General features: G+C 39.1%; 1 protein-coding gene across 7 annotated transcripts in view; it reads right to left on the bottom strand.

The window, feature by feature from the left end:
- LOC309629764 (uncharacterized protein) overlaps positions 1-16,305 on the bottom strand; it is a 57,451-nt gene that overhangs the window by 31,902 nt on the left and 9,244 nt on the right. For 2 of the 7 annotated variants that reach the window (XM_082394275.1, XM_082394274.1), the window contains exons 2-3: positions 7,829-10,803; positions 4,463-4,626 (exon numbers count right to left, since the gene is read on the bottom strand). In XM_082394275.1, the coding sequence (XP_082250401.1) occupies positions 10,792-10,803 (12 nt within the window). In that variant the 3' untranslated portion in view covers positions 4,463-4,626; positions 7,829-10,791. Of the gene's footprint in view, positions 1-2,251; positions 4,627-7,828; positions 10,804-16,305 lie in introns of those variants that run through there. The other 5 variants (XM_082394276.1, XM_082394273.1, XM_082394277.1 and 2 more) reach the window with 5 other exon arrangements.

The raw sequence follows: 16,305 nt of genomic DNA, 5'->3' as shown, positions 1-16,305 counted from the left end.
TTTTGCTAAGAAGTTATTCTCATCAAATAAAACAAAAGCAGGGACTTCCCTGGTGGCACAGTGGTTAAGAATCCGCCTGCCAATGCAGGGGACGCGGGTTCGAGCCGTGGTCCGGGAAGATCCCACATGTTACAGAACAACTAAGCCCATGCACCACAACTACTGAGCCTGTGCTCTAGAGCCCGTGAGCCACAACTACTGAGCCTGTGTACCACAGCTGAAGCCCACACGCCTAGAGCCCATGCTCTGCAACAAGAGAAGCCACTGCATGGACCTAAAGTCTGTCATATAGAGTGAAGTCAGAAAGAGAAAAACAAATACCGTATGCTAACACATATATATGGAATCAAAAAAAAAGAGAAAAAGAAAAAATGGTTCTCATGAACCTAGGGGCAGGACAGGAATAAAGACACACGTAGAGAATGGACTTGAGAACATGGGGAAGGGTAAGCTGGGACGAACTGAGAGAGTAGCACTGACATACATACACTACCAAATGTAAAATAGATAGCTAGTGGAAAGCAGCTGCATAGCACAGGGAGATCAGCTGGGTGCTTTGTGACCACCTAGAGGGCTGGGATAAGGAGGGTGGGAGGGAGACGCAAGAGAGAGGGGATATGGGGATATGTGTATACATAAAGCTGATTCAGTTTGTTATACAGCGGAAACACAACATTGTAAAGCAATTATGCTCCAATAAAGATGTTAAAAAAAAAAAAGCCACCGCAATGAGAAGACCATGCACCACAACCAAGAGTAGCCCCCGCTCGCTGCAACTAGAGAAAGCCCGCATGCAGCAACGAAGACCCAATGCAGCCAAAAATAAATAAATACATACATAAATTTATAAAAAACAAAAATAAAACCAAAAGCAAGGATCTCAAATACCTTGTTACTGTAAACAAATTGATCACCTTTTGTCTTAGTTCAGGCTGCTGTAATAAAATACTGTAGACTGGGTGGCCTATAAACAACAGAAGTGTATTTCTCACAGTTCTGGAAGCTGGAAATCCATGATCAGGGTGCCAGCACGGTCAGGTTCTGGCGAGAGTCGTCTTCCAGGTTGCAGACTGCTGACTTCTCGTTGCATCCTCACATGGTAGAACTCAGAAAGCCGGAGCAAACTCTTACGACCCTTCTTAGAAGGGCATTAATCCCATTCTTGAGGGCTCTACTCATGACCTCATCACCTCCCAAAGGCCCTACCTCCTCATACCATCACATTGGGGGTTAGGATTTCAACATGAATTTTGGAGGAACACATTCAGTCTATAACACCTTCACAGGCCCATTTTCTGTTAGTCTTCTCTCAACATTCTTGGGTTCTTTATGTCTAAAAAATTATTCAGCAATCTCAGATGCCCTTCTGTGTCTTTTTGGGGTAGGAGAAATAGCCAAATTTCTGAACTTTTTTCCCCCAGTTCCACTCCTATATAGAGAAGAGCTAATTTCACTTCAAAAAGGATATTTCGCTCCTAATAGGCTGGGCCACGAACTGCCTTGAATCACAGACTAGAAATGCCTTTCAACTGCTCTTTGAACACTGCAAAATGTCCTGTGGAAGCTAGAAATTTCAGTGCTTTCTATATGGGCCAGGTAGATAATTTGCTGAACGCTCAACTTGTTTTTTGACATTTGTGAGACTAATCCAACCAGTTTTGTGAAGGAAGCACAATATTTGTTGGAGTTATGTCAAATGCAGTGCTGTGTTTTGCCTTGGTAACAGAACTCTGCTGCAGTTTTTTTTTTAACTTTCAAAACAGGTATGATAAGTGTTTATGAAAAGCATTTGTATAATTTAATAAATAGTGGGAAACAGTTCCCTGATATTTTCAAAACTTCAGTTGCAGACCTCTACTATGGCAACATCTTTTTCATACATTTAGGTCCCCAGACACTGAATAAATAGAAACAGCTTCATTCCAAGCTGCAGAAAGAAATTTTGTCCATGTTAGGTTTTTTTTTTATGAGTTAGATGATCAGGTGGTGCACTGTGTTAATGAGATTGGAGTTATTATTGTAGTCTAATAGTTGGTTTAGAATCCTTTAACACTCAGCTTTTCCTAAATTATCATCTTGGCTCTTTGTGCTTTAACACCAGTGGCTACCACTAAAACCACTCATTTAATTGAGTAAGCAAATAAATATTCACAGCACAGGAATCAGAATGAACCATCCAAAATCTGGTTGTATAGGCTGTATATAAGAAAGATATCAACAATTCCAAAGAATAAATCTATAACAGGCAACATTTTTTTTTTTTAAAGAAATTCACGTTCTTTTATTTATTTATTTATTTATTTATTTATGACTGTGTTGAGTCTTCGTTTCTGTGCGAGGGCTTTCTCTAGCTGCGGCAAGTGGGGACCACTCCTCATAGCGGTGCGCGGGCCTCTCCTCTCACTGTCGCGGCCTCTTGTTGCGGAGCACAGGCTCCAGACGCGCAGGCTCAGTAATTGTGGCTCACGGGCCCAGTTGCTCCGTGGCATGTGGGATCTTCCCAGACCAGGGCTCGAACCCGTGTCCCCTGCATTGGCCGGCAGATTCTCAACCACTGCGCCACCAGGGAAGCCCCAGGCAACATTTTTAATACTGGGAGAATATGATAAAAAGTCTTTATTCCAGGCCTGATGACTGCTCCCATGCTAGAGGCATAAAAAAATCATTATTCACCAGCCTTTGTCTACACTCACCAACTCTTTAGGTAAATCATGTACAGAATAGATTCTAAGTATTGCTTCCCTCATAGAGAACTTTCCAAAGTGAATGGTCTGATTAGGTTACTTCTTATAATTACTATCCCTAAAACACTTGCTAATTCATAAATCAGGGCTTTCTTTTAAAATTTAGGATGAAGAATAACAATAAAATGCAAGCATTCTTGTGAAGACTCACTTTTCATGTTTGAAATCTTTAATTTGAAATAATAGTTTTTTCAATTATCTTATTTTAGGGTGGTGTATCAATTAGGATACTCTATGATGCAAATGACAGAAAACCCAATTCAAACTGGCTTAAACTATAAAAAGGAGCTTGTTGGATCTTGTAACTAAAAAGTCTAAATGTTCGGCTTCAGGCGAGGCTTATCCAGTGGTTCAAATGATGTCACCAAGGATCCAGTTTCTCTTTGTGCTGCCTTCCTTTGACTCCAATGTTAAGTTCTACAGAAGTGGCTTCTGAGCAGTTCCAGGGCCTCTTCTCCTGATAGTGAAATGCCTCTAGCAGTCAAGACCTAATATTCTCAAATCACAGGATAGAAAGGAAGAGCATGTCTCTTCTAATAGATTCAAACTCCTGGGAGTCACTCAGTTTCATTGATTCCTTTGGCTCCTGTGCCCAATACCTATGAGCTGGATACAGATTGGTTCATCCCTAAAGCCTGAATTTGTACGTATATTTTAGCTCCTTAATTTTGTTTTTCATTTGTAATATCTCATCTCACTCTTTTGGGTATTAGCCCCTTGAAAGCAACTATGGAATCTAAATTTCTTGCACTATTTCAAAGTACCCACAACAATGAATGCTCAACAAATGGAACTGAATTATATGTAGCAGTGATCATAATGATCATTCTTTTATTTATGCACTGTCTCTAGCATCCCAAAGTACTTTGTAAAAAATATGTTAGAGTCACAGGATGACGAATGTTCTCCATTGGGAGTGGGAGGAAAGATAAGTTAGAGTGTTTGTTTATTCCTTGGGTTACTTTCCTGCAAGTCTGCTTTCCTCATAAAGCCCACAGCTCCTGTCAGGCAGCCCTCTCTAGAAACAACAGCTATGGCCCTTCCTAAGTTCTGGATTGTGGGAAACCAGCCCCTCCTCTTGTCATTTCAGGCGGGGGGGATGAAATGGTTTCCTGCTATTGCTAGTTCTTGTTGGTTTCCCTTAACCCCACTCACACCTGTGTAATTGGTCCTTCATTAAACTCTCCTCAATTATCTGGTTTAAGTGTGCCATTTGTGTCCTGCCAGCATCCTGACTTACACACACACACACTATTAGAAAATCAAACTCAAACTGCCTTAAATCATCAATGGAATTTATTGAATCATGCAGCTAAAAAAAAAAAAAGATGTCTTGCTTCAAGTCAGTGCAGTGGCTCAAATGATGGCATCAAGGCAATTAGAACTGGAAGAAACTTTATTAATCAGATTGTTATCTTGATTATAATATAATTAAATTTGTGTGCAGGAGGGATGAAAGGAAGGGGTTTTTTTGGTTTTGTTTTGTTTTTTAAGGGTTTTTTGCTCCGTTTTGCACTAAAGAATAAGGAAAATAGTTTACTGGCCCAGTTGTTTCTGAATCCTATGTTAGCACTCTGTAAACATCTGAGATAAATAAATGAGAACTTTCAGAGGCCAAAAGCAAAACTAACTCCACAGAACTATACGGAACCTAAAGGAAAAATAATTGCTTCATCATTTTTATTTTTGCACATCATTATCTCTTTTATTCACAGTACCTGACACAGTCCTTACAGGGTAGGTTCAGTAAACTGATGGATGATGGAAAGTAGCGACTAGCTCTTCTCTCTCACGTGATGCTGGAGATGGTATAGCAACTGATGCACCTCTCTGTTCCCAAACACTTGCTGGCCATTCCTGCCGATTTCGTATAATGGAGAGGCTGCGGAAGACCAAGGGCACTACTAGTAAATGATTTATAGGAATCAAGGACAGTGAAACATACACTAGTTTTAATTTTTTCAAATAAAAAGACTTTCACTCTGTACACAATATTTCCAATAACACTATAATGTCAAAGTTAAAGAACAAGATAACATAAAGTATGCTTAAAAGTTTCCCGTTGTTTCAAGCACTTTGTTTTTCCCTGTGAACAATGGACAATTGTGCCTTTAAACTGAAATACTTGTATGAGGTTTAACACAGCTGACTTTCTCTCAAAAAAAAAAAAAATTCATCTTTTACACTTTCTAAGTTAGGAAAAGATTATTTAAATGTTTTTGATTCTTTCATTTATTTCTTTTTTAGGTAACCAGTGAGTGTGTCTCTGTTGTTCCATGCTATGCCAGTGACAGCAGTTTGTCCCTTATTTAGCATGGACGAGTATAACAATCAAGAGAGTAATGTGACCATGAGAATTAATGCAAAGCACTTGCTGCCCAAGAGGCAGTAGCTAGGGTAAGATAGGGCCATGGGAATACAAGAACAATCCCCTCCTCGTCCATGCTCCCACCCAGCCAGGGCTTCCTGGAAGCCAGACCTTTGGGGGAGGTGAGAGACCACCAAGGACACCTCAACCACAGCCCAGTTGGCTCTCTGAAGAACCCACACAGCATGACTTAGTCAATTTTTTAAATTAAAAATAACTTTTTTCCCTATTCCAAAAGCAATGCATGTTTATTATGCAGAATGTAAACATTTAAGATTAACAACAAAAGAAAGAAGAAAGTGGGAGAGAGTAGCCTTTAATTACCCCTCTTAGGAATGACCATGGTTAACTTTTTGGTGTATACGCAAAGCTCACTCACTCAATGTCTCCCTCTCTCTCTGGGATTTTACTATAAATATCCTTTTGAATATCTTTATACGCCATTAATTTTATTCATCTTTTATTCCTCACAGAACTTAACACAGTCCTGCATGAGGAGGTATTCAATAAAAGGATGAATGGCTGAAAGTCCAAATCAGCTCCTTTTATTCATATGCTGCTGGAGGTTAATCTAGAAACTCCTGCACCACTCTGTTCCCATGTGCCTGCCAAAGGAGGACCAGGTATTGGGACTCATCTGAAACCATCAAGGAATCACAGTATTTGCTAACTCCACTAGAAAACCCCTCCTTAAAAGGAATGCTTCACAAGTGAGAGAGCCCTTAACTTGGAGCTAGAAGATGTAACTTTGAATTACAACTGGTCATTTTATTTCTCACTTTACTTCTTTAAGCCTCCATCTTCTAGTCTGTGAAATGAAGGCGTTGACCTATGATGTATAGGAACCCTAGCAGTTAATATCCTATGTTATCTGTATGTGTCTGTCTGTCCATCCATCCATCCAACCAAACATACATACATGTTTGTGTGTAGATATTTTTAAAATTTTTTTTAGTGAAGAAAGGACCCAGGTGCTAGGCCTTGAGGTGCTAGTATGACAAAATCTGGTTTTGTTTGCCTGTTTTGTAAAAACTGAAAGCCTTATAGGAAACCCAGCCAACATGCTTTTCCATGCCCACAAACACTCTCTGTGGCTAAATTGGGAAAATCAAAAGCATGAAAACCAAAAAGAAAAATAGAAAATAATGAAAGCATCTCTCTACATGTGGCTTTTATTAATTCTCAGATTCTCAGATGATTGTTGTATTCTGTCTGAGGCTCCCTTTCTTGTTTCATAGCTTTACACTCTGTTGTGTCATTTTCAAAATACTCCCTCCCCCCATTTCCAAGGTTACAAGCAGAGAATAGCTCTTCACTGATCTGTGAACAATGAGCTCTGTTTGGTAAGAGAACTTGACAACTGAAGCAAAAGAAATCCTAATATCAAAACAGGTTGAGACAGGAAAATGATTAGTAACTCAAGTGTCTGGGTGGAAAGGGAGTATGAACTATCACCACCTACCCATTCCTTCTCGTCAAGCTCAGAGCCATTTTAAAACCCCATACCAATTCCTGAGAGCATTTAAGAAATGATGTGTTTCCAACACGTTCTGGCTGATGCTGAGGGCTCCTCCCCACATGTGCCTCTTCACTCTGCCTAAGCAGAGGGGATGTTAAGCATGGTGGAGGGGACCAGAGGGAACCATACTTGGAAAACCCTGCTGCTAGAAGTTTGTCCACGCAAGTGCACCGAGGCTTTTGGAACTCACCACCTCCAGAGTGTTTGCTTTTTCCAAATGATCAATCGGAACAAGTTTGTTCATTCCTAATACAGGTGAAATGCACTCAATTCTTGCTCGCTTCCTCTAGCTTGGGACATTCTGCCCCTATGCTTGTAGCACCACTGTGCTAAGCCTGGCTGGAAGTGTTGTCTTTGATTCCTAGGGTCTAGGCCAGGCCTTGCTGAGCCAGCTATCACTGCTGTGGGCCCCAAATGGGAGGTGTGCTTAACACCTGGGCCCTCCCATCCCTGCCGTGGTGGGGAGCCAGTGCTGCTTCCACCTTGGCTAATAAATGCTGCTCCTCTTCCTCCTTCGTTTGCTTTTGAAGCTTAAATTTTTTAGTTTAAGAAAAGTAGTGCATAGGGTCACATGGCTCAAGAGGGTAAACCATGAAAAACCTCTGTTCCATCCTTCCTCCAGCCACTAATTGCCCTCCTGTAACAAGCAAAAATGTACATCTATTTTTTCACCCTCTTTTTATGCAAATGTTAACATGCTACATTTGAGAGGTTTTTTTTTTTCATGTAACAGAATATTACACTGTTGCCAGCAATGAGCGAGTGCCTGTTATTCCAGCTCTCAACAGCTTTTTTTTTTTTTAAGTTGAAATACAGCTGATTTACAATGTTGTGTTAGTTTCAGGTGTACAGCAAAGTGATTGGGTTTCATATATATATTCTTTTTTAGATATATATTCTTTTTTAGCTTCTTTTCCATTATAGGTTATTACAAGATAATGAGTGTAGTTCCCTGTGCTATACAGTAAGTCCTTGTTGGTAATCCATTTTATATGTAATAGCATGTATATTTTAATCCCAGAGTCCTAATTTATCCCTCCCACACACACAGTTCTTTTCATTAATACACTAAGCGACTTTTACCAAGGGTCACACTAAAGCCAGAGGTCCGTGTTCTACAGCAGAGGTAAGTGCTACATCAGTGATCTAAAATCTATACCTCCTCTGAAGCTAGCACTCTGTTTGGGTCTGACTTACCAGATCAGGCTCCTTTTTCTCTTATCAGGAGCTCCCATTGCTCTCATGCCCCACATTGTTCCTTCCAAAGCTCTGGTCCCCATGAGGACCACATCCATCACACATGTTGTATATGCCTTCACAGAGTTCAAGGTCTTTTTCTTGGAAAGATGTTCAGCCCCAGTGCAGATCCATGGATGCAAACAGATTCATAGTGAGAGATGAATCTTCTCTATGATCCTCTCTAGAAAACCATACAAGTTCTTTTCCAGATCAGCCCCAATTAAAAAAAAAAAAACATCATCTCCTCAGATATCACAAAAGGAAGCAGTTCTTGGGGGGGTTGGGGGGGGAATGGAGATTACAGTACCCAAAGGTCATATTAATTCTCATTCACAAACCATTCCTAACTGCTGGTCTCTAGAGAGTCAAGCCAAACTGATAATTCTAAAAGTAAATAAATAGTGGCTGTATCAATTTACATTCCCACCAATAGTGCAAGAGGGTTCCCTTTTCTCCACACCCTCTCCAGCATTTATTGTTTGTAGATTTTTTTGATACAGCCACTATGCAGAACAATATGGAGGTTCCTTAAAAACTAAAAATAGAACTACCAGATGATCCAGCAGTTCCACTCCTGGGCATATACCCCGAGAAAACCATAATTCAAAGAGAGACATGTACCACAATGTTCATTGCAGCACTATTTACAATAGCCAGGACATGGAAGCAACCTAAGTGTCCATCAACAGATGAATGGATAAAGAAGATGTGACACATATATACAATGGAATATTACTCAGCCATAAAAAAAAAACGAAATTGAGTTATTTGTAGTGAGGTGGATGGACCTAGAGTCTCATACGGAGTGAAGCAAGTCAGAAGGAGAAAAACAAATACCGTATGCTAAAACATATATATGGAATCTAAAAAAAAAGGTTCTGAAGAACCTAGGGGCAGGACAGGAATAAAGATGCAGACATAGAGAATGGACTTGAGGATACCGGGAGGGGGAAGGGTAAACTGGGATTGAGAGAGTAGCATTGACATACATACACTATCAAATGTAAAATAGATAGCTAGTGGGAAGCAGCTGCATAGCACAGGGAGATCAGCTCAGTGCTTTGTGCCAACCTAGAGGGTTGGGATAGGGAGGATGGGCGGGAGACGCAAAAGGGAGGGGATATGGGGATATATGTATATGTACAGCTGATTCACTTTGTTATACAGCAGAAACTAACACAACATTGTAAAGCAATTATACTCCAATAAAGATGTTAAAATAAATAAATAATAAATAAATGAATGAATAAACTATTTCTTATAATATTATCCCAATTAATATATGTAGAAGGAATGTTGACAATAGAAAATCAGCATTTAGCAACAGAAATAATTATTTCAGGCAAAGATAATTAATGAGTGCTAAAATGAGTGGGCAAAAGTATGATGAAAAGCAGGATATTTACATAAAGTATCCTCTATTAGATGCTAATTAATTTCAAAGGGAAGAACTGTAACTTGACAGTAGTGAAACCTGGCAGATGCCGTCTTAACTAAGTGATCAAGGTTAGCATCACCAGTGATGGAACACATCAACTATATTCCTCCTGATAGAATGTACTGAGCAGGGCACGATGTCACTTCTGTGACATTCTTGCCAAAAATTCATAACCTGAATATAATCATGAGGAAACATCAGACAAACCTAAATGAGCAACATTTTACAAAATAACTGGCCAATACTCTTCAAAGAGTCAAAGAAAGACAAAGAAAAACTACTGTTTCATTGTCATGAAAGACAAAGAAAAACTGAGGACCGGCCCAGATTAAAGACTAACAAAGCATGAAAACTAAATGCAGTCTAAGATCTGGGATTGAATCCTGAGCAAAAAAAGTAGTAGGACATGACAAAATTTGAAAAGGTCTGCAGATTACTTAGTAGTACTCTGTCAAGTTAATTTCCTGTTTTGAAAATGGTACTGTGGTTACACAAGATGTTAACATTTGTAGAAACTGGGTGAAGAGTATATGTGAATTCTTCTATTTTTTTCAACTTTCTCATAAGTCTCAAAGTATTTCAAAATGAATAGTTGAAAAAATTAAAAATAAATTCTAAAAAACATGGTTGAGAAAAATTCACTTATAATATTGGTTTGTGGACAGAGTAAAAAATACATATTAATTAAAAGAAATATCTTCACTCTTGAGTTTAAGACTAGACAAGAAAGCTTTTTCTTTGATTAGTCATGTGTAGAATTATTCAGGTATTTCTTAAAATCACACTCTAAACTCTCAGCATATACTTTATTACCAAAAGTTGAAGTTCAGTATAGCAACTGTATGTAAAAGTACTTAGATAATCTTGGTCTGTCCTTGTTACAATATCAATAGACCTCTGCTGAGAACTGTTTTATTATGACAACCGAGCACTAAATTCACTAATCTTCAGGTCAGCAATTCCTGGATATATAGAAGAAGAAAGTTTTCCATTTGGCAGATGAAAAATCAAGACCCCCAAATCCCTCTCCTTAGGAAGTAGAGCTTAGGAAAAGAGCCTAGTACTTTTTTGCTGTTTGCTCTGAAAAATGGCACTTTAAATGCACTGAGTTCATTTCCAGTGGGGGTAGGGGTGACCCTGCATAACTCAGAAGCAACCTGTAGGGGAATAAAAAAAAAGGCAAGTGCAGTCATGGGAAGCAGAAGATTTTACATGTCACATAGGAATATAAAATGTTATAGTTAGTAGTTTCTTATATAGATATACAAAAAAATTGAATAACTACGGGGGGTAGACCCATAATTACCACAGCCTCCACCAGATTATTTAGATAATTACCTAAAAGTTAACATATCTACTCCGTAAGATTTACTGGCCTTTTGTTCTTTTCATTTTGGAGAAATCAGCATTACTGGACCAGTTCTTGAGCACAAGTGGTGTCTGAAAATTTTCTGAGGCCAATATAATGTGAACAAAATATTAATCAATAGTTGATCTAAAAAAGAAATGGAAAATTTTATTCGAGCCAAACTGAGGATTATAACCAAGGAGACAGTCTTTCAGAAAGCTCTGAAGACTGTTCTGCCCATTAGAGATCAAAACACAGTTATATAAGTTTTTGAGACAAAGGGTTATATGTCAAATGACTATTGACAATTTACATAATCCAGATCTACACATACAAAGCAAGTAGTGGTCATGCTAACTTTTTTTGTTTTTTGTTTTTTTTTAATTTATTTTTGGCTGCATTGGGTCTTCGTTGCTGCACATGGGCTTTCTCTAGTTGTGGTGAGCAGGGGCTACTCTTCGTTGTGGTGCGTGGGCTTCTCATTGTGGTGGCTTCTCTTGTTGCGGAGCACAGGCTCTAGGCGCACAGGCTTCAGTAGTTGTGGCACATGGGCTCAGTAGTTGTGGCTCGTGGGCTCTAGTGCGCAGGCTCAGTAGTTGTGGCGCCTGGGCTTAGTTGCTCCGCGGCATGTGGGATCTTCCCAGACCAGGGCTCGAACCCATGTCCCTGCATTGGCAGGCAGATTCTTAACCACTGCGCCACCAGGGAAGCCCCATGTTCGTCACAAGATTAAGAAGGAATGTTATTTCCTAAGGAGGGCTGGTTAATGCAGATCCACAGTACACACTAAAGGGAAGGTAGGAGGCCCAAACAGGCAAAGAAAAATTTTTATGTTTAAGTTTTTCTTGTCTTGACATAAAATATGAATTTTATTTAATCAACAAGAAGAAAAAATGTTAGGATTTTTCTCCCAATCTGCATGTGAGGTCCAGGTCTAGATGCCCTGGTTTTCTTGGCCCTCCTGACTTCAGGTTCCATGAATTCTGTGCCAATTGAACTTCTGTTCTCACCCTTGCCATCCCTCTCCTCTCTTCCCATCTTCATAGATGTTGGGTTTGAACAGAAAACAAGCTCTAGATATATTAATAACCTATGAGGTTTAGCTTTCTTTCCTTGTCCAAAAGGTTTTAATGTGGGGGATTTTTTGCTTCATCAAACCCTGTATTTTCTCTCAAATTGCTGGGTTGGAGGTAGGTTGAGAAGGTGGATCCTTACACGTCTCTGTTCTCAGGTAAGACTACTATTATACAGGAAACCAAGCACAATGACTGAAAGCTAGAGTCTCTCGTCTTGCACAAGAAGTGCTTCCTGCATCAAATCTAGGGAAGCTTATTAAACCGGTTTTTTCTAATTTCATAGAGGACTATAGAGATAATAGAGGCCATGTATATAATGAAGACTTAACATAATTTTGTCCGTCTTGTAAGTATATTTCTCTCCATTTACGAAAGCTGTAGAGGATAAGGACTATGTCATTGTCATCATTCGTTATTTACTCCATTGACACCCATTCACACTAAGCCAGGCACTGGACTAGATATTGAGAACAGCAGAATAAGACATGGTACCTGCCTTTAAAAGGTTCACAGTCTGGTAGAAAGAAAAACAACAAATTATACTATTTGTTGTTTAAATTGTATTATATATATATTATATATATATATATAAATAATTTATATAATTATTTTACATATAAATATATTAAAACTATATTAAATTATATATACTGTAGCACTGATTGTATGAAATGTTGCAGAAACCCAGAAAAAAGGAACAGCTAATTCTACTGAAGAAAGAATTCAGGGAAGGTTTCACTGTGGAAGTGTTAGGTTTCTTGACCCTTGAAGGATCTGCCAAGAGAGAAGGGGAAGAAAAAAATAGGAAACATGTCGGTATGAAAAGGCATTTGGCAGGATGGGGGAGTAGGAGGAGAAGTGTGGTCTCACAGTACCAAAGATGAAGCAGGAAAGGAGTGAACCAGGTGATTCTAAGGAAGAAGATGATGGTTGGATATGGTCAGATGGCACATGGCAAAGGATAGAAAGCTAAAGTCTTCATTTCTCAGACTCCCTTGCAGCTAGAGTCTGGTTCTAATTCAATGCACTGGTTGTACATCAGAAGGACAAAAGTGATGAGGAAGCCATCTTTCTGCTGCCGGCTGGCTTTCACTTTGCTGGCAAGCAAGGTCATGGAGACACAGGGTTCTTCTACAGCTCCAGTGTTCAGCCTTGATTGTGGGAGTTAAGAGGCAGTTGCAGCAGTGCTGGCAACAACTTCTGATCCTGGCTTCCTGGCAGGTTGATCACAGCTATCTGGTAATTTCTTGAACTCAGCGTTGCTACTGTGGACTCCTCACTCCTCCAAAGTAGAGATTCCCCTGAGTGGTTAGTTCTGCAGGGTCTGACAGGCCCAGGCTTGATCCCGCTCTTGCAAACTTTCAATGATTTTGGAAGCATCTAATCCCCCTAATTAAGTCTTTACAAACAGCAACATTAGTAGTACCATCTTCATTCACACACACGGTACTCATGATTTCCTTATCTTTGCTCTATTAGTTAGGGTTCAGTGCAAAAAAAGAGAAACTAATCTGTGTATTTTAACAAGGACTTAATTAGGGGAATGACAAAACAATTACCATTTCGGTTAAAAAGTCAAAGTGACTTTTAAAAATGTTCTTAGTCTAATATTAGCGTACTAAAAATTCATGTATTGTGCTTTTTTCAAAACAAAATATTTACACTCATTTTTCAATAACATACTCGTTGTCTTATTTATGCTGTTTCCTGAGTGGAAGTCTGAAGAATCAACTCAATTTAAAACATTAACTGAAATTTTAAATAAAATTAGCTTTACTGTATTTTATTTTATATTAAACATATCTATATAACATTTTTTTTCTTTGTGATAACAGCATTAAGTAACTGATATTATCAATTAACATATTTTAAAGTGCTTTTATAAAAATAATGCCCCAAAAGGCCTGGGCATTATTTGCTATACTTCCCTACAATTTTCTTCTTTTCAGTTTAGTCACACATATATATTTAACATACAAGATGGACCCAGAGAAAGTGTTATTTAAAACAAAAACCTAAATGTATCAGTTTCCAGTTTGGATAAGTCTGATCAATGGGAATACATTTCTATATACTATTCCATTCCACTTACTGGGATGGTAGATCCCAGGAAACTGACTTTTTCAAGTCCCCACCTAATCACCAGTCCTCAAGCGAGGGGATCCAGATCAGAGAACCCTTTGTTCAGCAGAGCATGGTAATGAGTTTTTATATATTTATGCAGCCCAAGGAATCCAGTAAAGAGCAAAGACCTCAAATTCTCTACTCTATATAGCAAGAAAAATTCTGAGTTTCAGCCCCAAGGAGAAGAAGTGACAGAGTCCAGGGATAAACAGAAGTTTTGCTTTGGCAAAAGAAAGGGAGAGGAGCAATGTGCCTCAATTGGGTGAGAAATAAAAGTCAAGTGACAGGAATGAGATTGCAAATTCATAAGGAAATCAGAGCAAGAAGTGGCCAGGAGAGACTCCCCACTACCACCATCAAAGATATAAATGGGGTGATGAGAAGAGTGCTTGAGCTATTTTTATGTAAATATTAAATGGAGGGAGGACCCAGAAACGTGACGTTTGGGTTATATGTGCAAACAGTAGCCATCCTTAATGTTGCTGTACACTCTGGGGAGCAATGGTGCCTGGTGGGTGGTTAACAAGGGAGTGGAGGATGGTCTGGAGCGTAGAGAGGGTAGAGTTGGGGTGGAACGATTAGCAGGCTTTTGCAACAACGTTTCAGGTAGGAAATGATAAAGACCTAATCAAAGCAATGGCAATAGGAATGATGAGGAAGGGAAGAATTCCAAACATCTCAGTTGCAGAGTCAACAGGATTGCTTACTGATTGGCATGGTTGAGATACCTCCAAGGTTTCTAGCATGAGTGATTAAGTGAACAGTGATGCAGTTACCAGAGTTGAAAAATACAGTAAAAGAGACAGGTTTTGTGGGGGGGGGGGGGGGAATGGTGATTTCTAGTTGGACGTTCAGTGGAGATATCCAGAAGAAAACTAGAAATAAACATTTATGCAGTATTTTGGAATTAAGCTGTAAACATGAATAAGAATCCCCAGAATGCAGGGAGAAAAGGGAAGAAGGTGAGAATGGAAGCTTGGTGGCCAGGAACATTGAAAAGCTAGGTAAAGAGAGAGGAGCCAAAGAGAGATCAGAAGGAACAACCTGATACCATGAATGCCAAAGGAGGAGAACAAATTAAGTGCATGGTCAATATTGTCAAATCCTTAATAAGATGCTACAATTTCACACGAATTATTAATGGATGGTAGAGGTAGAAACCAAATTGTTGTAGTCTAAGGAGCGAATGTCAGTGAGACGTGGGGAGCGTAAATTAAACCTCTTCTGAAGAAAAAGGTGGTAGGGCAGTAGCTAGAGAGGTAGTTATTTTCCACGAAGGGCTTTCATTCCCCATCATAGTCCTAACCTAGCATTTTGCATCTAGTAGGCACTCAACATCTGTTAAATGCAATAATATTTTCATTTATAAACTAGCTTTCCTATGAAGAGAATCCAGTGTTCTCCAAATAAAACAGTACAAAACAGATCTACCCTCATTTTGAATGGGGAGGACTGAGGGAAATAAACACATTTCATATTCTGTGTTATGTTTTGGGTTAATTGGTAAGAATCATCATTTTCTCTCACCCCTCTCTGACTACACACACCCTGATTGTAGATTATAGAAGGAAAAGGAACCAAATGACTTGCTGATCCTGTCCCCAGACTGCAGAATTGCATAGTCCAAAAATGAACTTTAGCTGTTACTTTATAAAAGACTAGGCATCAAGATGCCACTATTTGCCTTAATTACATATTTAATTGCTATTAGGTTACATATATATGGGAAATGAAGAATTTTTTAAAGATATAATATATGCTCAGCATAACATTAAGTGAAAAAGGCATATTATGCAATATGATCTCAATTAGGGGGAAATATATACACACAAAGTATGAATAAATACTAGAAGAAAATAAACTGTTAACAGATCTTTGGACGGTAGCGTTAGGAATTTTTATTTCCTTCATCTTCTCTGTAAATTCCCAATTTTCTATTATTTAGAATCTCCATTAAAGTCATGGTAATTTCTATCTAAAAACACTAACTAGCAATTTAAGCCCATTCTCTTTGATCTGGGTAGCTCTAAAATAACAATAGTTATAATAGTAATTCACCAGACTCCAAGTACCCTGCAGTCTTCTTAATTCCAACTTCTTAGAATCTCTCTCCTTATTCATCGTATTAGTTGCTTGTACTTCCCTGAGTTCTCTCTGACTCGGATTCTAAAGGTGCGTTTCGAGAAGCAACGTGGAGAATGGAATGGGGAATCCAAAGTTTGTTTCAGATGAGCCCGACTACCCCCTATATTGTACGGGGAGATAATTTGGCTTAGGTCTCGTCTGTGCCATCTACCAACTGTGGAGCCTTAGATAAATCTGTTCATATCGCTGCACCTCAGCTGTCTCGGCTTTCCCATCTTCAAAATGGGATTAGGAGAATTTACACGTGGGGAATAGATGATGCAGGGCTCACTGGCAAGAAAAGAAGTGCCACAGTTAGAGATGT

This window comes from Balaenoptera borealis (genome assembly GCF_965194805.1).
Source record: "Balaenoptera borealis genome assembly, chromosome: 5".
Lineage (NCBI taxonomy): Eukaryota > Metazoa > Chordata > Mammalia > Artiodactyla > Balaenopteridae > Balaenoptera > Balaenoptera borealis.
This window is presented reverse-complemented; position numbering and strand designations above follow the sequence as displayed.